This window comes from Drosophila takahashii, chromosome 2R (assembly GCF_030179915.1).
Source record: "Drosophila takahashii strain IR98-3 E-12201 chromosome 2R, DtakHiC1v2, whole genome shotgun sequence".
In the NCBI taxonomy this organism is placed as follows: Eukaryota; Metazoa; Arthropoda; class Insecta; order Diptera; family Drosophilidae; genus Drosophila; species Drosophila takahashii.
The window spans coordinates 33,968,053-33,991,911 of NC_091679.1; the positions used below are offsets into that span (position 1 = coordinate 33,968,053).

The following is a 23,859-nucleotide window of genomic DNA, read 5'->3' on the forward strand; positions in this document are numbered from 1 at the left end:
ATTATATTATTTTAATTATATAATTATTGGACCTCGAATTTTGCACATTTTTATAGGATAGGGATAGATCAATTCCGAAAACACCAAAGTTTGTTTGTTAATTATATTATTTTAATTATATAATTATTGGACCTCGAATTTTGCACATTTTTATAGGATAGGGATAGATCAATTCCGAAAACACCAAAGTTTGTTTGTTAATTATATTAAGGCTTTCAAGGCTGTATTTGCAACTGTATCCATTCAATGAATTTTTCAGTCCTTGTGTAAATAGCTGCTGCTCCACACGGGCTGCTTCCTCCATAGGAAGTAATGCCTGCTAAATACACGAATTCTTCGTCGCCGCGTTCCATGGATGCCATGAGCGGGCTGCCAGAGTCCCCCGTACATGTGTCCGATCCATCCTGCCCACCGGCACATAACTGAACTGTCGTGTTGATCCCCAAAATGGGGTAGCGCCGTGAGCACTCATATGAGTTTCTTCCCTTGATTTTGGCCTGCGAGAGTATATAATTCGGATCCGATCCTCCCGTAACGCCCCATCCGGCTATTTGCAGGGGGTAGTTTGAAAAGTAGTGAGTCGTAAGACTGGCGCCGGGCAGAACGCAAATGGGTTGGATCGCCCTGGTATAGCTAAAGGGGTAGAAAGATAGATTGATATTAAAAATCAAAATGGGTGATACCTCCTCTCACCGTACTGGCTTTTGAAGACGCAATAGGGCTATGTCGTTATAGTACTTTCCATCGACGACGTTATAATTGTTATGCACGATTGAGTTTTCCACGCCGATATCCAGATGTGGTAAGGCACAACGACGTTTCCCATTTGTATCTTGGCAGTCCGGATTGGTCCGGATATTATGCTCGCCCAGGCGCACGCCTTGCAGCACGAAGCCATTTCTTTGTAAACTCTCGTGGATTACACAATGGGCTGCAGTCAGGACGTATCGGTTGTTGATCAGGGAACCGGCACAGAAATGCCTCCATTTTGCGCCATTTCTGTAGAGTAGCATTGCCATCCAGGGGAACTCGTTGAGAACCGCCTCTTTGCCACCAACAATTCGCAAAGCGCCACTGCTTTGACCGCAAATCGTGCTGTTTGGCAGAACGTCACCTTGCATCGGGCAGCAGATGTAAACCCTCTCCAGTAAGGGCTTGTCGCCAGACCCATCATAATTGCACTGTCCGTCCTTAAATAAATGCTCATCGGCTGTCGTCATTCCGCTGGGCAGAAAAAACGGAAAAAGAGATGAGCACAGGTCGATTCGGGTGCATTTCTCATCAGGTTGGCAAGTGTGAAAGCCTGTTAGGGATTATATTTAAAGAAATAAAAAAAATGTTAGGTAATCACTTTCCAGTGTTTAATTTGTGTAAACCAAATATTTGTTAATTTATAAAGTATTTTCTATTATTTCGAAATGTTTTAACATAAATACGAGGATTTTTACGAACTCAAGGTCAAAGTTTGTTATAAATAACTCAACAATTTGAGCATTTCATCACACTTTTTTGGAGGAACAATTTATTTGTTAAAACATCTTGGTTTCACTCTTAGTCTGTAATATTCCTGTCTCTAATTACCAGGATGGGCTAAACTTGCCACAAGAAACGCAAATATAACGATTAAAATATAAAACATGTTGAGCCCTTGAGGCTTAGAGAGATACTGACCAATAGCTGATTCCATTGCACAGACTTTATAATTGCCTTATCTTGTCCACGAATTCTAGAGATGCAATAACAAAATATTTTCGGTTTCAGTCTGAGAGAATTCCGACGTTCTCAAGTGAGCTTCATAGAGATTCGGGTATAAGTGATTACTATTAACGATTCGCCCGAAAGGTCGCTATAGTAGGCATCTATAACCGAGTTATCTATTAGACGTTGCTATTTTAATTCAGATTAAAAATAAATATTATTATAGAGTTCAGTTTCATGTGATGACGATATCACGCTTTCATTTCGTGATTTCAGCCGTGGACAACACACGAAAGTTGACTATGATTTCAGCCTCAATAAATGAGTTGGTGAGGCACCGTCCTAATTAATTTCCTATCAAATCATATCATTTCATGATTTCAAATGTGTCGCATAAAAAGGTTTAATTTTTATATGGTGCTTTTAAGAAATCATGCTTCTTATAGCATAAACGTAGATAGACATTTAATATAAATCCCTGATCCCTTTCACACAATCATTGCAGTCTGTTTAAAATTAGCAATGAGTTAAAATTTCAATGCGGAAGCTTAACGTTTTTTCTTCAGTTGGCAACCAAAAACGAAGCCGAAAAACTAATGCCGAATCCCAAAACCGCAGCCACAGAGACAGCCACTGGTAACGAGGAACTTTTCATTAGCATTTTCTATAACAAATTCTGGCAACTCACTTCCTACCCAAAAATTCCACTCCCTCACGCACACGCCCACTTCCACTCCCACGATTGGAGTCCTGCTGGCGTCCTGAAAGCCAAGTGCATTGTGAGCGGGGCAAACATTTTCATTGGTTTTCCTTTCGGAGGGGCGGGAAGTAAAGGGGAGGGGGAGCGGATTGGTTGGCGGCGCATTTGAAGCGCGTCGAAAATGCATTTGCCCAGCGAGCGATCGAAAGCGGTTCCCTGCCTGGATGATTATCCTGTGCAAGTGTTTCAGCCTCTGTGTGGGTGTTTTTGTTTGTGCGGGTGCGAGTGTGTGTGTCTCACTGCCTGTTTGCCAGGATAAACGACGTAATCCACACGAAATGGAACTTTTCACATTTAACTGCTGCTGCTGCTGCTGCTTCTGTGCCTTTCCATGCTCACGTTGGCTTCAAAGGTGGGGGAAATGGAAAATCGGGCAAGGGCAAGGGAAAAGTTTGGGAGGTGGTCAACGGCAGCTGGCAAACTTGGCCGGTGAAGAGTGAGAGGTGCCAGGCTTGATAATGAAAACTTGAATCATTGTAGGCAAACTGCAATGCCTGGACGGTCTGCGAAATGGGCTGCCAACTAGGCGAATGCGCAATGTTCCTGCAAACGATTTATGATATAGAGTTAACAAAAATTATTAAATCATACCTAATATCGTATTATTATAATCAATCTTTATTTATTTTAAACAGAAGTCTTGCCTTTAAAATCTTGAAATTATAAATAAAGAATTGTTATCCCTTGTAAACTATTTTGACGAACATATGGTAGTGCATCGGGAAATGCAGCCGCATCATCAGGACATAATGATCGGTCCCTGAACTCCGTCTGCAGACTCCCTCCCTGTCCTTTTCTCAACAGTCTCCTTCTCGCTTTCGCTGCCTGCCTGTAAAGTGTTTTCGTTTCGTTTTCGTGGTCCGTTGCGTGCCAAATCTATAAGGGCGTGCAATGGCCGCAAAAAGTTGCAGGACAGAATGGGTGTGCATGGTTGAAGATGGGCGTGCACTGTTAGGAAACACCTAAATTATCACGATATTTATGAGAATTTAAATTTAACTAGAAAGTTCTCCGCAAATAAATTACTTCTCTATACTATACTTCTCTATAACGAAAAAAGGTCGTATCAAAAAAAGCCAAACTTTGGACAAAAAACGGTCAACACGCCGTAAAAGGCTGCTATATGGAAGCCTAAAAATATGCAGTAATGCATATTCTTCACAATCTGCCACGGAACTCTGATAGAGATCAAAGACAGAACAAAGTCCAACACACACTAAGGGCTTGATCAGCTTTTCGAAGTTTACCGATCTGGCGACGCTATAATTCCCAACCAGTTATAGCGCGGCTTACATGGTAACCCACTTCGATCGTTGACTAAGACAGCGATTTCACTGCTGATGATTGTAGTTGGCTACTACATGAAACATGCATGTACAGTGAAGCCTCTTCGCTCCTTTTTGTGTGTTGGCATAATGCCGACGTCTTGGACTTCTTGAAGTCTAAGCCGGCATGACCTCGAGTTTGCTAAAAACTTCTCTATAACGAAAAAAGGTCGTATCAAAAAAGCCAAACTTTGGACAAAAAACGGTCAACACGCCGTAAAAGGCTGCTATATGGAAGCCTAAAAATATGCAGTAATGCATATTCTTCACAATCTGCCACGGAACTCTGATAGAGATCAAAGACAGAACAAAGTCCAACACACACTAAGGGCTTGATCAGCTTTTCGAAGTTTACCGATCTGGCGACGCTATAATTCCCAACCAGTTATAGCGCGGCTTACATGGTAACCCACTTCGATCGTTGACTAAGACAGCGATTTCACTGCTGATGATTGTAGTTGGCTACTACATGAAACATGCATGTACAGTGAAGCCTCTTCGCTCCTTTTTGTGTGTTGGCATAATGCCGACGTCTTGGACTTCTTGAAGTCTAAGCCGGCATGACCTCGAGTTTGCTAAAAACTTCTAAATTACCAAAATCCTTTAAAATGGTCTTCAAATTATGTTTCCAAAAGAACAATTAATGTGATTTGAATAATTATTTATCCCAAAAAGAAACACGTCGCGGTTAAATCGATATGTGCATGGTAAGCTTATTTTAAATTTATTTGGGTGTACATAAAGAATTTTTTAACAATTTTCTCCCAGTGTAGACAGTGAAAGGGAAGGGCTTGTGACGCTGAGGGATGGTGTTGATGCTGATGCGGTGGAGAAGGAGTATTGGGTAGGGGACAACACTCACTGGCCATTGCCTGCGTCAACCTTTAGTAGCCTTTTGATGACTTTTTGCCGCCGATGCTGCTACTGTTGTTGTTGTTGTTCCTGCTCCTGATGCTGATGCTGATGCTACTGCTACTCTAGATGTTGTTGCTGGAACCGCAATTTTCTTGTTGTAGTAACACGCCCCATTGTTCTTGTTGCTGCCGTTGCCGCTGTCGTTGATGGCGTTCAAATGAAAACTTTTCCAATTATTGCGGTGAGATGCGAGCGCCGAGGAGTCGGAGACAACAGGGCGGGCGTAAAAAGAAGAAAGCCAGAAAAAGAAGTAGAAGAAAAAAAGGGAATCCCGGCTGAAAGAAAAATCATGGGGCAGACAAACAAGTAAATGAGCATCAAATCGAACTCGTGCGGCGCATAATGAGTGTTCAGTTCACTTCAGATTGGTTTGGGGTTTTTGTTTTTGTCCCGCTCTGCGGTCACCCCACTTTGCAGTGCCACCCCGGTCATTAATCTAATTTGATGCCACAGAACGCCTACGGGCTGGTGAAATTTAAAATGATTTCTCAACCGAACTGCTAGGGTCCCCTGGTTTAAGGTGTAGTATATCGATCAAAGCACTCGGTCCGGCCCACCAGTTAATGATGATGACGCCCAGACAATGGGACCCAACAACCACAATGACACCCACTAAGCTGTGCGGCACGCTTCATGACAATGCAATGTGGGCTGCCTGCTGTTAATACGCGACCGGAAGTGACGCCATATTGTTTACAGTGCCTTCCTCTTTTTTATACCCTTTTTTGGACGATAGCATGGCTTTTGTGCATATAACATCCGGGGCAAAAACCTTTTGTTTTTAGATTTTATAAACATTTTGGACATTCTCTTTCAGAGTTAATAGTTCGAAATTTAAATCAGTTTAATTTATGTTGCATAATTTAATTTTATTTATTATTCATTCAAGAACTTTTATTTCTTAGAGTATTGAGAGCTTCGATTACAAAAACCCATAATATCCGAAATATATTTTCCCCTTTTGTCATTTACCGCCTGGCTTTCCCCCATGATGACAATGTGTTTTTTCTTCTTGGCCTTCCTGTGGGTGGGAATTTTGGATTCGTGTGGTGTGGGTTCGCAGGGCTTAACAATGGGAAAAGCGGATATAATTTTGTTTGCACGCGGAAGTTATTTGTTGTTTCGCCGCCGCCACTGCTCTTGGTTAAATCCTTTTTGCTTAACTAAATCACCAAATTGATTAATAATTGTCGTCATCGTCAATGGCGGCCATGACTCTTTGTTTATATCAAAGTTTAATTAAAGTTTAAGCGTTTGTTGCATTAGCATCTCCTTGCCAAGCCGCTCTTCCATTCATTCTGAGCGTTTCGTGGGCGTTTTTTGCGGCTGGTATATGTGTCGATTAATTACGCGTCTCGTCTGTGCCAGTGTTGCAAAGTTTAATTAGTTTCGCTTTTAATTGACAGTTGAAAAAGTTCAGGCAGCCTGCCGCATGTCAAATCGAAGCGGCAGGATGATGGCTGTGCTGGGAACGGGGAGCTGGGGGCCCCACGTCTATTAGTGTTCGCTGGCGAAATCTACTCCAAATTGGCCAGGGAAAGAGTGCGAAAATTACTGGGTCGTTCGCTACGGCAGTTCAATGAAATTTGATACAGTTTTATAGTTCACTTGGCATTGTTTATTGTTCATCGGTTGCAGTAAAGCTCTTGAAAAAGCGGGAAAATGTATGAGTAATGCCTTAGGCTCATAATATTTAGTTAACTTAAAAATGTAAAAAAATATTTACAAATGAATAAAAACTATTTTATTTAATATCTCTTGACTTAAATTTCAAACGTAAGTTATTATTTTCATAGATATTTCAAAATACATCCTCTATCCATTTTCTTATATGTATTGCACCACCACCAAACTCCTTTATTGTTCCCAAAAATTCCAGACACAGCACAGTTAACGCATTTCCATTTAAAATGTCAGTGGAAACAAACATTTACACTTTGTCTTAATTGTTTGGGCCAACAGGCTTTGCATCTTGAAAGGACTCCACTGCTGTCGTTAGCCAGGACTTAAATGCTAACGGCTTCCGTTCCAGCTCCTGTTGTATTCCCACTTTTGCGGCTGTTACTGTTTCTACTTTGGCAGTTGGTCGTAACTGTTTCTTGTTGCGTAAGTCAACAGTCGCAATGTTGTGTTAATGCCGGCTATACGTTTCTGACCCCCACTACTCCACCACCCCCCGCCATGTGCTGCGTGTGAGTGAATGTCCTGTCATTTGTTGACCAAATAAGTACATGGCAAGCAATTTGTATTTGTTTTACTTCTGCCAAGTGCTGAGTCCTGTCCGGTTCTCCAGATCTCCAGCTTGCCGCACGCACCGAAGCCAAAAAGCAAAGGACTCAACTAATTTCATATTAAAACATCGTTTTGCATGCAGGGACACAGTCAGCAGCCCAGCATCGGCAGTCCAAAAGCCAGGACACATCCCGTTTGCCCTCAGTGCGAAGCGTTTCTAATGAATTTGATGTCCTGGCCGAAAAATTCCTTGCCCTTTTGCCCAGTGTGTGTGTGTGTGATTGTGTGATGGGCTGAGACGGGAGCCACATAATTGTCGGCCTCATTCCAGGCAGCTGTCAGGAGACAATAGGGCCAACAATGCAATTAACATTTATGGGATTTTTTAGACCTCTTCCTCTTCCCCTCCACTCGCTTTCCAACGGGGGCGTCCAACTCTCCAGGCCCCCGAAAATCAAAGTCGGCTCGATAATCCAATGAGTCGGCATTTCATTCGATTCTATGCCTCCTCTCGTTCGCTCTCAAACGATCCATAATAAATTGCAAATAAATAGACAGTGAAAGTGAATTACAAATGAGCCGTGTCCAGCGAGGCGCAACGAAAAAAGGGACACCAAAGCGGCCGACAAACCCCGGAATTATCGAAAATTTTTACTCATTATTGAGGCCAGAAGGGCGGACCATAAATTTATGGGCTGTCCCTTTTTAGCTTCGACCAGGAAATTGCCCAAGCCAACAAGCTGAAGTCAGGAGTAATGCACTGTGAACGAAGCTGTTTCATCAATCAGTCTATATAATTAAATATAAAGAAAATATTTAAAATAATAATATTTTAAGATAAAAGTACCTATAGAATCATGCGCGAATAATCGGGAGGATATATGAGGATATTGGGTATTAAAAAGTATGCAACAAATAATTAGTTTGGAAAATATCCCCCACAACAAAATCCTGAATCCGCTACTGCACAAAAGTATACAAGGAACCACAAGCTCAAATAATATTAATTCAACTATATTTAAAGTAAAATCTTTTCTCTCAGTGGCTTTCAGTTGAGCGCCATTGAAGCGCTCCTAATCAAAAGGAGAAATGCCATAACAGATACTCAGGCTTATATATATGGAGAAGGCTAAGTTTGATTCTGATTCCGGCCTAGGTCATGTGCGAGTATTTGCGTTTGGCTATTTTCAAATGTTGCTCTGCTCGTCGTCGATTGGCAATGTAATAAGGCTTTGGCCGCATCATCTGTCCATGGCATTCCGCACACATAAACCTCCTTTGGTCTCTCCGAATCGGATGCGAGCACAGCGATGATTGAGGCAGTGAATAAATCACGAGCCAAGTGGCATTAGATTGGCCAAAGAACGTGGAGTGTTGGAGGCGTTTGGCCGATGAAAATTTCATGATATGACATAGGTTTTAAGTAATTAATAAGTAAACATGTGGCTATCTAAACCAACCATTGGTTCATCACTGATTTATTTTCTAATATACATTAATAAATATTTTTGAACTTCACTACACAAAGTTGCTTAATTTCTCATGCCTTTATTAGTGATTAATCCTGATCATTCATTTATTCCATGCCATCCTTTAATCCGTCCCCTTTTCCTGGTCGCCGCGCATTTCCAATCGGATTTCCGTTGGCTTTGTCGCACGCCTTGATTTCTCATTTATCGACTTTCCACTTTATTTGAGCGGCTCCGGCGTTGGATTGACCATTGACCAGACAGCAGTTGGCATCGTGTTTCATAGGTGCCACGCCTCCAGCAACCAACGCCGCCCCCATTGACCATCCACTCTGCGGTTGAGTGGGGCATCATTATTATGCCATGCACAGTTATGTGTGCCTGACCCGAACGGAAAAATATGTAAAAAGGCCGCGCAAAAATCCTTTTCCATTTTCCATTTTTTCTTACTTGCTTTTATACCCTAGCCCAAAATTTGACATATAAAATTCAACTTTTGTGTGGAATTTTTGAGTCCATCTGTGGGCGGAATGGGCGGTGGGTGGTGAAGGTCACAGTTTGTATGTGTGCGTGTGCCTAATGTCAACTTTTGGGAACCGCCCTGGCAGCAGCTCAATTTCGCTTTATGTTAATTTAAACATGTGCCGCTATGCGCATAAAATATGAACTCAACCTCTCGTTCAGCTTTCTCTTGGATTTTCCCCGCTTTTTTGTATATTTTTTATCCAACACCCCCCTGCCTCTCAAAAAAAAAGGATATCCAGAATGTCCGAGTTGCTTTGAGTTCTGGCCCCAGCTATTTGTTCATTGTAGTTTCGGGTCAAGTTAGTTTTATTTTCTGTGCGAGAGAGTGTGTGCCCAAAGATTTTCCTTTCCTTTTCTCCTTATGACCAGGGAAAGGGCGGTGGCAGGAGGGGGCGTGGCACGTCTGGCATGTGTGGCCAAGTGATTTGTATCTGTGTGTGCTGGTCATATGTTTGCCTGTATATGTGTATGCATCTCTCTGATTTCTTCTTGTTGATTTTTATGTTAGCATACTTTTTTTCTGGCCAGTATGTGTCTGGCAAACAAGGTTCTTCCATATCTGTTGTTATTTCTACAGAGGTGCTTTAATGGGTATTATTTCATAAATTTTATATACTTCTTGCGTGCAAGCTGAAACAATTCAATTTATTCGGTCTGATTGAAGAGAAGGAGTCAAAAGTTAAGAGGTTTTCGTCATAATTTATATTTAAAATAAAACAAAAAGAACAGAAATAGATTTTCGTCTCTTTAAATGCGAAATCCTTTAAAAATATTTTGAAGTTTAGAAATACAAATTAATATATTATGTTGCAGGACATCTGCTAGTCGTCCTTATCCTCCAGTTATGAGCCACTCTTAGTCAATTTCTTTTTCATTTGTGGGATAAACATGAGATTAGTGCTTGTTCCTCGGAACTTGCTCCCCACAATCCCTTGACCTTGATGCTAAATTATGTTTGCCTACATGATTTTCGGTTGGTTTTTATTTACCTTTTCTGTTTTTTTTTCTTGTGGGTCCTATGAGCTAAAAATTTTCATTTTATTTCGGTTTGCTTGTTCGGGGTCCCATTTGTTGTGCAGATGTATGTGCCATTTAAGTAAATTGAAATGCAGGCAGTTTTCTGTTTGTGTACGCTCATGTGTTTCGGTCTAAGGCCTTTGTCTTTTTCTATTTCTGTTTCATCTTCTAATTATGAGCGTTTTTAATTAAATGCTTAGGTTAAAAGCATTAAAAGGTCTCGTTATACCCGTTACTCGTAGAGTAAAAGGGTATACTAGATTCGTGCAAAAGTATGTAACAGCTAGAAGGAAGCGTTTCCGACCCCATAAAGTATATATATTCTTGATCAGGGTCACTAGCCGAGTCGATCTAGCCATGTCCGTCTGTCCGTCTGTCCGTCTGTCCGTCTGTCCGTCTGTCCGTCTGTCTGTCTGTCCGTCTGTATGAACGCTGAGATCTCAGAAACTACAAAAGCTAGAAGGTTGAGATTTCCCACACATATTCTTTGGCTTCCTACGCAGCGCAAGTTTATTTTAGCCGAGCGCCACGCCCCCTCTAACGCCCACAATCGCCCACAATCGCCCACTAACGATTTTAAAATGGGTCCTGCGCCCACATCTTTAAAGATTTCCGAGAAGTATAAATGCAATTTTGTTGTGTATATTTAAACCTATCGAAATGTAGAAGACATTTTTCAAATCAGACCATTCATTAAAAAGTTATACGATTTATAAATTGTCAACATATATCTATCTCCCTCGCACTCCCTTTAGCTGAGTTACGATTATTAGTCGGGACACCAACCCGACACAGCGTTCGCACTCCCTTTAGCGGAGTGACGGGTATTAGATAGTCGGGACACCAACCCGACTATAGCGTTCTCTCTTGTTTTAATTAAAAATGTTTCCAAGAAGTCAAAGGCTGCGGTGTGCAGGGGGGGTAATCTATCTGGGCAAATGTTTTATAGGGATGGGAAGTTGTTGTCGTGTCCTCGGCACATTTGTCAATTTATATTGCTTTCACTTGGCTTTCTGGCTCACTGTCCCTCTCCCTCTGACAATTTTTCGCTGCTCGGGGGCATTTATCAAAGCAATTGCCATAAATTTGCAAGTGCCCCAGCAGATTAACAGTCGAAATAGGCTATCTCTGGCTCTCCGGCCCTCGTTGCTCCACTGTCGAAACAACAATTTGTGGCAAACAAAATGCAAAATTAACTGCATTTTGCAGGGCCCATCCAGCGAGTGTGTATAGAGGATATTTGACCCTATCTGCGAAATGCGAGTGTGCAACGTGCGCCACTTAAAACTTTCCCACCACTCAAAGCCCCTAAACCACCCCTTAACCACCCCCTAACCCCCCAGCACGCACACAATGACCGGCTTTTGAATAGGGCTAATTGTATTGGTAATGCGCATGAAAGCTTTTGATTATGGCCGCCATCGTGAGTCGCCAATCTCTACCGCCTCTCGAACTCTCTCACTCCCTTGCTGCCTCACTCCCATTCCATCTCTGATTAGCTTTTACAAATTGCAACAGTGTCATTTGTTACACACAGCAACAGCAGCAACAACAATGCACAGTCCACACTGCATTTAATTTATTTGCAGTGCAACAGAACACTGGCCCAACAACACGAATAGCAATCGCAATCGCAACACCACGGCAACAACAATGACTCATTGTCGTGTGCGTATTATTGGCTTAGTGCCAAAAAAGTGTCAATGCATATAATATTTATTGCCTGACCAGGACAAACATAAACGAACGATTGCCATAACCACCCGAAAGGGGGCCACAATTTTCACCCCCCCTCCCAACGGTTTTCACTTAGATCTGAACCAAATTGACATTGAACACGGGGAGATGAAATGAAATCAGGCAGGCAATTTAATTGAATACGAATTAAAGGTTAAATTGTTAGGGAAACTATCCAAAAGGGTTGCAATTGTAAGGTTTAAAGTTAGGAATTTTCCAGAATTTTCATAACCAGAAATTTTTTTTTTTTTTAATTGAGATAACTATTGAAATTGAACAAAATATATTTTGTGGTTTATTTCCTACTTTTTTCCCTTATGAACATGCCAGATAATTAAATTAATTTATTGTAATGCATTTTATTCAGATACTTATTGTATTATTTCATTCTGTTCTGTTTTGTTTTCTTATAAACCCCTTCAGCTCAATCCAATTGTTAGGACTTCAATAGACTATTGAATTTTTAAAGCTACCCTGAACCCAAGTAAGACAAACTGTTATCTTGCTATCAGTTTCCTTGGAGCAATTGCCTTGTCACAGCTCAATGGCAATTAAACAACTCCTCCACTATGCATTGGAACTTCCAATTTTGCTAAATAAACAAACTTTGCACAAGACAAACAAAGTGACAGGCGGACGGACAATGGCAAACTGTTCGTTCAGAGCTGGAGCTCCTGCTCCTGCTGCAGTTCCTCTGCAGTTTCTCCGGTAGAAGAACAACATTTAAAATGCTCAGCTTTTCTCCTCAGAAAGGACTGCTAATCAACGACCAGAGACCCAAACGGCTGCCATTTATCTCAGCCTTTTTTCGGGGCGATGCCAAAGTTTTGTTCTCGTTCTCGTCGGACTCTTCTCCTGTTTTTTTGTATCTTAAATTAATCGATTTAATTGAAGACTGCAACGGGATGTAAGGAGAAGTTGTTCTCGACTCTGCCACGTTATTTCAGTTTATTTACAATTGAAATTTTCCCAAAGGAAGCGAAGTTCTGCACAGGAGAAAATCGAAGCGGTATCAGTATCGAATTTTCCAATCAGTTTCTTTATAATCAAAGTAATCTTGATGATGATAGCACAGTGTGCTAAGCACACAACACTAACTTGGATTTTTAATTGATTAATAAAGGGCTTTTTTTGTTATTCTTTGAAAAAGCAATACTTTTACACATGTTACAGTAAAAAAATGGTGTTAATTTGTGGTAAAAAAGTATTATTTAAAAAAATTAACGTTTAAGCAATTGAGATTTCTCTCTGTGATATTATTTAACATCCCGGGCGAAAAACAATCAGCTGCCGGTTATTTTGGAAGCGATTGATGCTGTCCGATGGGGAAAAGACGGAGCATTCAGCGGCTGATGAAGCATCTTTGCCTGGCAGCGTTGAAAGGTGCACGAAATGGCGCACATTCGCATTCCCTTTCCCATTCCCAGATAAAACCGAAGGTGCAGGAGGTGTCTCTCCTGGAGCTGCTCCTCCGCCAAATGTAAATAACTAAGCCGCCGGCAAGGTTGCTCGACCCACTGAAGTCGTGTAGCACTCGTAAATAGTTTTTGCCTGCGAGTGAAAAGTAAACACATTTAGTTTGAGTGCAAATCGAGTTTGAATTTGCTTAAAGGTGCACAGCGCCGGAGCCCAGACTTTTAGCCCCTTGGACCCGTGTTTCCTGCTTGGGCTGAGTGGTGGTGCTGTGGAAATGGAGCAAATGGAGCAGCTCTCGCCAGCAGCAACTAACTAGATTTGCCAAATGCATTAAGCGTGAGCGAAAGCAGGAAAAAATATATTTGGCCCAGGCTAAATGTGCGGAAGGTGCTGCTCTCCAAGAAAAATATGGAGTAAAGTGGAAAATGTGCAGTGTAAAGTAGACGGCAGAAAAAAGTCCAAAAACTTCATAATTAAAAAAAATTCCCACTTTAATAATTAAAATGATTTAAAATCTAAATTATGTTTAAAATTCAAGCTGCAGTTATCACAAATTTAAAACAAATAATTTTTATTTTATTTGGTATGTACTATACCATTTAAATAGTTCCCAAAAAGATTTTTTCTACCCAACTTTTCAACCCTCACTATTCGTCCCTGACTTGTTTAACAGAACTCTTTTAATGGCATAATGTCAGCTGTCTTCCGTGTACTTCTGCATTTACTTCTTTTTTCCCCAGCCATTTCGAAAGCTGAACAATTCAATTAAATGCTCAGCGAAATTATATTTCCACTGCACGCCGCGAGAAGTTTTTGTTGAATATTGCCAGTGACAGTGGCAGTTGGCAACTAAAATAGAACTAATTCCATATGCCTTGTAGCCAATTGCCAAAGAGACTGGGGAGCGGTGGGGCGGAGGATCGGAGGAGACTGGCAAACAGCTGCCCAACTTATGACATGAAAATAATGTGGGCGAAACAATGAATTATGCACTTGGAAATAAGTTTGGAGCTCGGTAGCGGCTAAATTGGAACGCGCGACGATGCGGTGTGGCCGAAACAAAACCAGTTGGCAAATCACTCATAAATGGCCCAAAACTGGGGCTCCCTGTCTCTCTGGTCATGGCTGCAACTTGCAACTTGCAACTGGCAACTTGCAACCACGGCCTGAACTGCAAAACTGGTAAACTTTTCGGCTGGCTGGCAAATGGTTGGCAGACAAGGGCAACAACAAAATTCGGTGCCATAAAATGTTGCCAAATGCAAAATGCGTGCATGGGGCTCATAATAATTCATAAGCAACATTTTGCAATGGCAGAGGAGATGGTCCGCCATCCCCTCACTCGGTTTTTCATCCACGCGAATTTGTGTGTGTGGCGCGTTATATTGCACAATAAACGCGTTAAGTTGAAAGTAATGCATCAACGTTTTGCGCGCGCCCCAAAAATGCAGTCAGAAATAACACTAGTCTACAAAAAAATACTTTTTTCCAAATCTTCCATGTAAAGAAAATGTTATTATTAACATTTTATCAAATTAAAAAAAAAATCATCACGTAAAATAAAATTTTATTTTAATGACAATTATTTTGAATTCTTTAAAACTGTTTAATAAGTAATTTGTTTCATAATTTTAAAACCACTCTTGATTTAGAGTTACAAAATGTGTAGCCTAGTGTAGTGGCAGGAACACCAGCCACACGAGCAGCAACAATGCGGAGAATGCGCCTCCATATGTTGCCATCAGGCAGACTGACAAGGATGGAGTGAACATAGGCGACTGGATGAGGGCGCCAAAGCTTTTGAAAGATGAAGGAGCAAATGAGGTTGCAACAGCGGACGTGGAAACTGAAGCCAAATGCAGCCAAGGAAAATGAAGTGAAGTGCGAGGCAGACATGAATATGTTTGCCAGGCAGCGACTTTAAGGAGTTGCCACCGATCTGCGGATTAAGTAGTGAAAGGTGCTTCAGAAATGAGAAAGCCAAGCTCTAGGCGATTGGATAGAGACATCAGAAATATTTAATGGGATTTTAAGTAGGGCAACTGCGAAGCTGTATGTAGGTATTAAAGAGATTGAGGAAATAAACTTTTGAAATGGTTAAAGTAAAATCGATTGTTACTTAAAGAAGCTTTAAATTAATCAGACACGGTTTTGATATAATTCTGTTGGATCTGTAACCAATTAACAATAACTTCACAGCTAAAATATTTAAAAATTATAGGTCTTCTCTGGGGTTTGCTTTCTGCCGAGCGTAATTGCGCATCGAAAATAAATGTAAATGGTAAATAAATAATTATTCATTATTTATTATCATTGTAATTTAATCGACATGTGTTGTGCTTATTTTTGAAGCCATTATTAAATTTCATCATGGCTTAATACATTTAAAGATTTTTAAAACGTTTTTAAATGGAAGAATTTTGTTAAAGAATCAATAACGATTTTTGTCTAATTATTCACAGTTAAATATATAAAGCCAATAACAATCTGTTAATCAATTTTGTGTTGTTACCCTGCCTTATACTAATTAATAAGAACTTTGAACCCTCCAAACAGCGTCAAGGAACCTCAGTGACCTATTTTATAAAGAAATGCCAAGAGAAAAGAAACTTAAGCTCCATGAACAATATAACTTGTTATTTGAAACGCCAGAATAGTAATTTTGGTCGGCAACATGAAAGTAAAATTATAATTAATAAATCCATCATTAAGCTCCCGCTGGTGCTGCAGTGGCTATCCCGCTGGTTATTTTCACTTTTGTTTATTTTTTTTTACTGTCACTCCACTCATGTCGAGGACAGGCAGTGCCACGCCCCCTGCAGTGTTAATAAAATGCGTGAAATTTCCATAGCCAGCTTGGGGGCGTTTATGCATCAGATGTGTTATGAATTTCAATGGGGCGTCAGGAAAAAATATAGACCGAATTCGAACTGAAAAAGTGCACTGCAAGAAACGAAAAAAAAAGGAGTAAGTAAACGAGGCTTACTGGCATTGAGTGCGTTTTTGCGAAAGACTTTTTCTGCTATTCGGGGGCATATAAAGTTCTTCACGCTTTCGCTGACATTTCACATTACGTAAACGTATTTATGCAAATGTGCTGCGAGTCCTGCTTGCTACGTGTTTGAGTCCTGCTGCTCCTGCTCCTTTATCCTTGTCCAACTACTCACTACATATCAGCTTCTTTCGTTGAACTTCGGGTTGAGTTGGTTTTTTGTCGATGCGCCATATTTGCATGCATTTTAAATGACTCGGATATCAATTTTGACATATCACTTGACAGCTTAAAAAGGTTTATGTATTTATACAAACGAACACGCCAAACTGACTGTACTTTCTCTCTCTCTCTGCCTTTCCCTCTCTCTCCCTCACGCACAATGAGTATTGTGGACCTTTTTTCATAATAAAAAAGGCGGATTTTAAATTTATTGCTTCATTAAAGCTTAATGCCCAACGGCATGAGTGTGCGTTTTCGTTTTATTCATGTATGTATGGATCAGGTGAAATATTCAGGAAGCGGCTCTCACTTTTTTCAGTCCTTGTTTTTCGTTACTTCCTTCACTGTTAAACAATGTTTTTAGGCGGCTTTAAAGCATTTGAAAGTCATCCAGCATTAGTTCCCGTGCGTTAAGTTTACCGGCGATATTTTATTGTTAACGCCACCGTTCCGATGTTGCAAAATTAATACATTTGTAATGTAAATGTTTTGTTGCCGGGCGAACATTGAATAAAATTGCCCCGAAAATGTGCATGTAAAATGCATGTTAGGTATTCGTGTTATTAAAATGTAAACAATATTAGCTGAAAAACGGCGAAAGCCAGCCTAAATTCGTTGATTTTCCCTGCATTAATAATGCTTTAAAGAATCAATTTTAAGGACGGTTTTCCAGGGGAAAAGTTAATCATAATGCTAGACCGAAGGAGAGGGCGGGCAGCGGTCAAACCATTAGTTTGGCCCACAAAACTCAAGTCGAAAAGTCAGAGTAAATAATTAAATTTGCTGCGTAAATAAAACTTGGAGTGTCCGCCAAAATGGCCAAAATGTACGGACCAGAAGCCGAGGAAACCACTTGAGCAGCTTGTCTACAATGTCAAAGGCAGGCTCTCCGAGAGCCTCGGCTTTCAACCGACTTTCCCCCGACTTTCTCCGCACACTTTCGCCCCCTTTATCTGTCAGCTACTCCGATTGTGGAGCTGCTTTCATTTGGCATTCAGTGAAATTGCTTTTATTAGCGTATAAATCAACAGTGCAAAAATCGTAGCATACTTTCCAGCAGTCCGGCGTTTAAATTAAATTTATGCGCCATTTCGACTTGTTTACAAGTTGTTTGGCCGCCAGAGGAGGAAAGCCAACCCGAAGACAAAACGGACTAGCAAAATGGGTGAAGAGGCAATCGTCGTGTGGCGATTCACACTTGAAAAGTGCATGAAAGGCCGGGCTTAACGACTGCTCGAAGGAGTGGGGTCCTTCTCTCCCCGATACTCGCGCCATTGCCCATTATTATGCCCAGAACATAATAATAAAACTATAAATTAAATTAACTCATAAAAATTCCGTGTGCATAAAAAGGCAAGACCCCACCCAGCGTCCGAAACCCGAATAATAACTTTGTTTTTGTTGCAGCCCGCTAAGGAAACCGAGTGGGTGGCCAATGGGGGCGGCCATCTATCTATCTGTCTATCCGGGGCGATGTCAGTCTCAGGCTGCTGCGTTGTCCAAAAACTGCCCGCCAGAGACCGTTCGCCACTCCGTTCCGTTTCCCAGCCCTCTGGCTTCCTTCGGTCTAATGCACTGAGAGAAACAAACTGGTAAATTCCTAATTTTCTATTTTAAATTATATAAAAAAATTTCTAGAGAAAAAAATTAAAAGTATTATAAAATATTACTTTCTTTTATGAACTTTTGATTTTAATTTTTCAAAAATATAAAAATAAATAATCAGTAAATACAAATTGTTGAGAAATATTTTTAGTCAGTATAACTTAATACATATGGAGATTTTTAAAGGGTTTATATTTAGAAAATCCTAAAAGTAAAATAATTAGACTAGGAATTTAAATTTATATGCTGAAAACATAATCTCTAAATTCAAGTCTAATTATTGCACTTTTAAGAATTCGTTAATTTTTTCTTAGTACAAGATTATAAACATTTTTTTTTCAGTTATCTGTCTGACATTTTTCCACTTGCCCATTCTGCACTCGGTCTTGCTCGCATTTTATGGGGCATACATATAGGCGCTTTGGCTTGTAAGTAGCATGTAAGTCGGATGATTTAAATTCTTGTGAGCACACCAAAGCAAACGACGCTGCTGCTGCCTCCTCGGTGCGATATATAAAGCGTCAGCGCGCATATTTGATTTGATTTCATTGCCAGAACTGAGACTGGAACTGCCCAGTAGGCCATTCCATTGAAGAGGACGCGACGTGCCTGTAAATATTTATTAATGCTGTGCAACTTTCCATTGGGCTTGAATTCCGAGTATCCAATGCGATTCTTCTTCAGTGGCTTTGATTTTTATTGAGCTCGGTTTGAAAATGATTTTGTGGTCGCTGCCCAGCCAAACTTTATTTCAAATTTTTATAATCCGAATTGAGAGGCAAACAAGGAAATTGATTTGGCGCTCATCTATGGCTTTGAATTGGCTTTGATTTGAAAATTGCCTAATTTAGTGTAAAATATTTTTAGAAATAAGATAAGCGGTAATTTCGTGATTATCTATTTTTAAGGTTGACCGTAATTGGATAGTCCTCGTAATTAATTTTTGATGATAGTTTAAAGCTACCGAAATTACATAATTTCCCCATTTATTTTATTCTACTTTCTTTTTTTTCTGTATTTTCCTCTTAGTTTTACTATCTGCTAATCTGTATTCCAGATGTTCGATAATTAAATACTTGATGCGATTCTTTAAGTGAAGATGAATCAAGTCCTTTTGTCTTAGCTTAAAGGTTTTCCTTGACTTGGCAATGCGTTTCTTGATCCGAATGATTTTCAAATGCTTCTTTGGCCTTTGCTTGCTGATAAAGCCGATTTCCCGCCATGGATTGTTCATATCATTGGATTATCTAATAGGCTACAGCTGAAATTTTGTAACAATGCCGAACAAAATTCAATATTGATTGCTAAATCAAAACCAAATTTAATAAACTTCAGCAAGGGGGCAAACAAAGCGTAGCCGTCCGACAATAACAACAATGAATGCATTCAGCTGCGGAGCAAGAGGCTGTGATGATGACGTTTAAAGCAATTACAAGGGAAACCAAGCCAAAGTCCACGCCCACTGCCGCCCCTCTTGAACAACAATGTGCATACAAATGCAAATTGCGCCCTGGCATACGTTGCGTATACGTAACGCCAAATGCCAGCGGCAAGAGAGCGCCAACAACAATGCATTTTCGCATTGCGTGAACAAAATAGTTTTGTGTTGCGGTTGTTTTTAGTGGCTCCACGGGTGCAAGTGCAAGCGGGTTTTCTGTGGGCGGTTAACGGTGGCCTGGGCTCCGGGGTGGGCGTGGCAGGCGTTGGACAAGGACTACATCTACTACAACTACTACAACAAGTGCAATGGCAATTACTGGGCGTGTAGCAGCAGCAGTCGTCGTAAGGCATGAGCTCAAAACCAGAGACCAAAGGGGCAAAAGCTAGAGTTGCAATTTCTTTTCGCGGGCTTAACAAATGCATAACCAACTAGGAAGAACAAGCATGCAGCTGGGCCACTTGTGAAGGCAACGAAATCAGAAGTTCCCTAACTCAAAATTAAATATGTTGAAAATATATCGATTTATAAAGAAAAATGGAACATAGTCAATTATATAGTTTGAATTTATTATAATATATATTTTATTTATAATTAATCTGTTTTCACTTACAACTAACATATTTCTTTTTTTATGATTTCATTGATTAAGAAATACTAATTTATCTATGTACATTTTAATCAAATAAAAACACCTCTTAACGAGGTAAAAAACTAGTGACGACCGCACCTTCAACATACAAAAGTTCTGATATCAACATTTGTGACGAAAAATTATTACACTCGTCATTAAATAGACTTTCTAATCTTTTCTCATTCGGCCCGCCCTAGCAAACTATTCCAGCCTTTTTCTATTGCAGCGTGACGAATTAGAAAAGATTAGAAAGTCTATTTAATGACGAGTGTAATAATTTTTCGTCACAAATGTTGATATCAGAACTTTTGTATGTTGAAGGTGCGGTCGTCACTAGTTTTTTACCTCGTTAAGAGGTGTTTTTATTTGATATCAGAAGTTTTTGTTTGTATACATTTGCTCTCATAGGAGCTAATATATACATTTAAATTTAAATTGGTCAATCATAATTTTTAAACTATTGTATTTTAACAAATTAAGTTAAAAAGGCGTTGAAGTATTTCAAAATACCTTTTAAACGAGGTATAGTACATGTCTGTACCTTTAGTAGTGTAGAACTTACAAACTAACGAAATTTAGCTATTTTTAGCTTTTTCCCGCTAAGGTAGCGGCTTTTTCCAAAAGTCGTAGAACAAAAGATTCCTATATGGAACTCTTAAGTGCAAATTTACTGATTCCATGACCCTAAAATACAGTTCGGATACCCTCCCACAAAATTCATTACTCAGGGAGCGTTAATTGTTCGAGCTGGCAAAAGTGGCTATTTTCGAATAAAAATAACTTTTAAACGTGACTTTTTACAGTAATGTGTTATATACCAAAATTTAAGGAATCTCAAGGGCTATACAGTTTAAGGTTTTAAAGAAAATCGTTAGAGCCGTTTTTGAGAAAAATAAAAAAAAGCTAAAAAAAAAGTTTTAAAAAATTGTCTTTTGTTCATATTTTTTTAAGTATTACATTTACACAAATTGCATATAGAAGCCGTTTATAGCATTTAAAAATACCTTTCAAACGAGATGCAGCACAAGCCTGTAGCTTTAGTAGTATAGAAGTTACGGCTTTCCGAATTTTAGCTACTTATAGCTGTTTTCCCGCTAAACTAGCGGGTTTTTCCAAAAGTGGTAGAACGAAAGTTTTTTATATCGATGTGATGAACGTCATATCAAATTTTCAGAACTTAAAAAACATATTTTGGACAAGTGGACAAGTGGACAAGTGGACAAGTGGACAAACAGAATTAAATTTTCATTTTGGGAAGAAGAAGAAAATCTTATTTTGGCTATAACTTTTGAACGGAGAGTCGGATTTTGACAAATGACCCCTCATTCGACGGGTATTTTCAAAAGGAATACAACTAAAACATTGCGAGGGGGCATTTATCCCCACCGGCCCCAACAGCTCCAAATTTCGAAATTTTCACTTTTTCACTTTCACCGCTCTCTCTCCCAAGCCAATTGATTTTCTTAAAGTCTTGGTATGCAATCCTGTTAGTTTTCGCAATACCTTTCGATAGGTGTATTATTCATTATGATCGGACCATCACAGTAGATTTTCATTTCTTCGTGTATATATAGTAGTCGCCTTCGCACACTCTCCTGGTGCGCTTCGTCACTACATGGACTGCCGTCCATAGTGATAGATAATTTAAAAAGAATTTTAGTTCAAACTTGTTTTTCTTTAGCTAAGAGAATTCATAACACTTGCATTAATACCCTATCCTAAGCTAACCCTGCGGCATTGTTGAGTTTTGTTTGGTTGATTGCTGGCTGCTCGGATGGTGGGTTGCATTGTTGTGTACAGAGTGCAGAGCTGTTTCGCGTTCTGAGCATTTAGTGACACATTTTAGTGGTTGCCGGGAGCAAATTGCAGGTGCAAATCGAAAGATGTTGTCGCCAGGCCAACGGATCGCACATAAATGGTGAGTGGCCCAGGCCCATAATCTCAACCACCACCGGGGGGTTCACCAACTCAAAGCCACTCCCACACGCATCAAATCATGGCAGGGAAAACGAAAATTGACTCGAAGAAAATGGGGAAAAGAAAAGACAACACTGATAGAAATTATATAAATTTATGTTCTAACTATTTTATAGAAACATAATATTATTATGTTAATAACATCTTTAAATTCACATTCAGAAACTTAGAGAACGCATTTGAAAACTTAAGGTCTTTCAAAAATTATTTTTAAGAAACAGCTCAAAGATTACTGCCTTTTTCCTTCAGTGAACTTTTCCCATCCTCAGTCGTGTATAAATAAAGCTCACAAAATAATAGAAACCGGCTTGGGTGAACCGTAAAGAAGGGAGTGGGCTGCCGAGGTCAAGTTCGGAATCCATTTGTGTGCATTTCAGTTTCGGTTTAAATCAAGAGCGGGACACAGCTCCGGACAATCATTCAGGCTGACAGGATGTGCGCTTCACTGCGCTGATTGTGAGTCGAAAAAGGCTAACGAAATGCGAATGCCCATGCACAGAAGCTAATATATTGTGCAGGATTTCGTATAGTGTTCTTAAAGCCCAGCCATCGCCCCTCGAGGCCACTTTGCTAATTGAATTTATGCCGACGCCACTTGACAACTTCCTGCAACAAGCGGGGGGATGGAAACCCCCTACCCTTACCCTTAGCCTTCGTCTGGCAACAGTTGGCAACGTGTTAATTTAACAAAAATTACAATTGCAAGGCAGCCAGGCATCAGGCAGCCTCCTCCGTCTCCATTTTTATCCTTCATCTTGCCTTTTTGCTCATTAAGCATATGGCAACAAGGTGTAAATATGTTTGCCACCGCCACTCCGTCAGGCTGTAATATTTTTTTTCCCAGTTCGCACAAAAAGCACAGCCAAGCGAGCAGACATTTTCACCACCGCCACCCTCTCTCCCTCATTTTCCTGCCCACTTTTAGACCAGCGACAAGCCTTTCTGCGTGTCCTTGTAGTCGGCTGTCGTCTAGGCTGCTTGCCATGACAATTTAAATGCCTGTTGTCTGCGCACATCCTGTGCAAAAAAGGGGTGAGCCGGCAGGTGGAGGGGGTGGAAAGTAATAGCCGCTTCTAGCTGCGGTTCCTTTAGAATCATTTTCCATCTTATCGAGGGTAGCAAAAGGGCTATTACAGGCCATCTAAACGTTTGAAATAAAAGCATTTAAAAATGTCAAAAACACAGCGCTTAGCTCTGCATTAAGAAGTATTTATAACCAATTCTAGATAAATGTAAATATATTTTTAAACTTAACGTTTTTTTAGATTTTTATCTAAGCCATGCAATATTCAAAAATTTAGAAAATGAAGGTGGCTAACATTTCTTGTTAATTTGTTCTAAACTGATTTAATTTCATCTCTCGAATAAAAATTCTCCTTTAACGAGTCAACATTGTGTCGAGTCTTTTACATCACTCGTAATTGTTAATAAACAAGTTTTTTTATGTTGTATTCACACTTTAATGAATTGCATGTAATTACAAATGTATGCGCTGTTGTTGTCGCGGCTTTCGCAGTCTTCGCTGTGGGTTTCCTTCTTCAATTTATGGAGAAGAGGAATAGGTCGAGTGGCGGAACAAAAGTAAAACCAGCGAAGGGAACATTGCCATTGTGGTTGAGATTTCAATAAGTGGGAAAACGAAATGACTTTGTCAATGCAGGGAAAGAAACTTTTAAAAAACCATTAAATATTATCAGGGTCTTTAAAAAGGTATTAAATGGATGAGCCTATGGAGCGGGTATCTTTAAATTAGGTTTGCTTTCAAGTTTTATCATTTTCAATATGTTGGTGAAGCTAAATGGAAACTTAAATTTCCTATAACCTTATCGCTTTTACAAAAATATTCCCCCAAAAGCAAGCTTTATTTTACTTAATTTATTTATTAACAACAAATGTT

General features: G+C 40.0%; 2 protein-coding genes across 2 annotated transcripts; both read right to left on the reverse strand.

Moving 5' to 3' along the window:
* Positions 1 to 215: 215 nt before the first annotated feature.
* On the reverse strand, positions 216 to 1,264 carry LOC108069869 (spaetzle-processing enzyme-like). The gene is made up of 2 exons (XM_017160125.3): positions 694 to 1,264; positions 216 to 633 (listed from the first exon to the last, which is right to left on the reverse strand). The coding sequence occupies exons 1-2, from the start codon at positions 1,218 to 1,220 to the stop codon at positions 216 to 218; spliced, it is 945 nt and encodes a 314-aa protein (XP_017015614.3). The 5' UTR covers positions 1,221 to 1,264.
* Positions 1,265 to 18,050: 16,786 nt separating this feature from the next.
* Positions 18,051 to 19,225, reverse strand: LOC138912363 (uncharacterized). The gene has a single exon (XM_070213072.1). It carries the CDS (start codon positions 19,145 to 19,147, stop codon positions 18,905 to 18,907), a length of 243 nt encoding a protein of 80 aa, XP_070069173.1. The 5' UTR covers positions 19,148 to 19,225; the 3' UTR covers positions 18,051 to 18,904.
* Between the last annotated feature and the right edge of the window lie 4,634 nt (positions 19,226 to 23,859).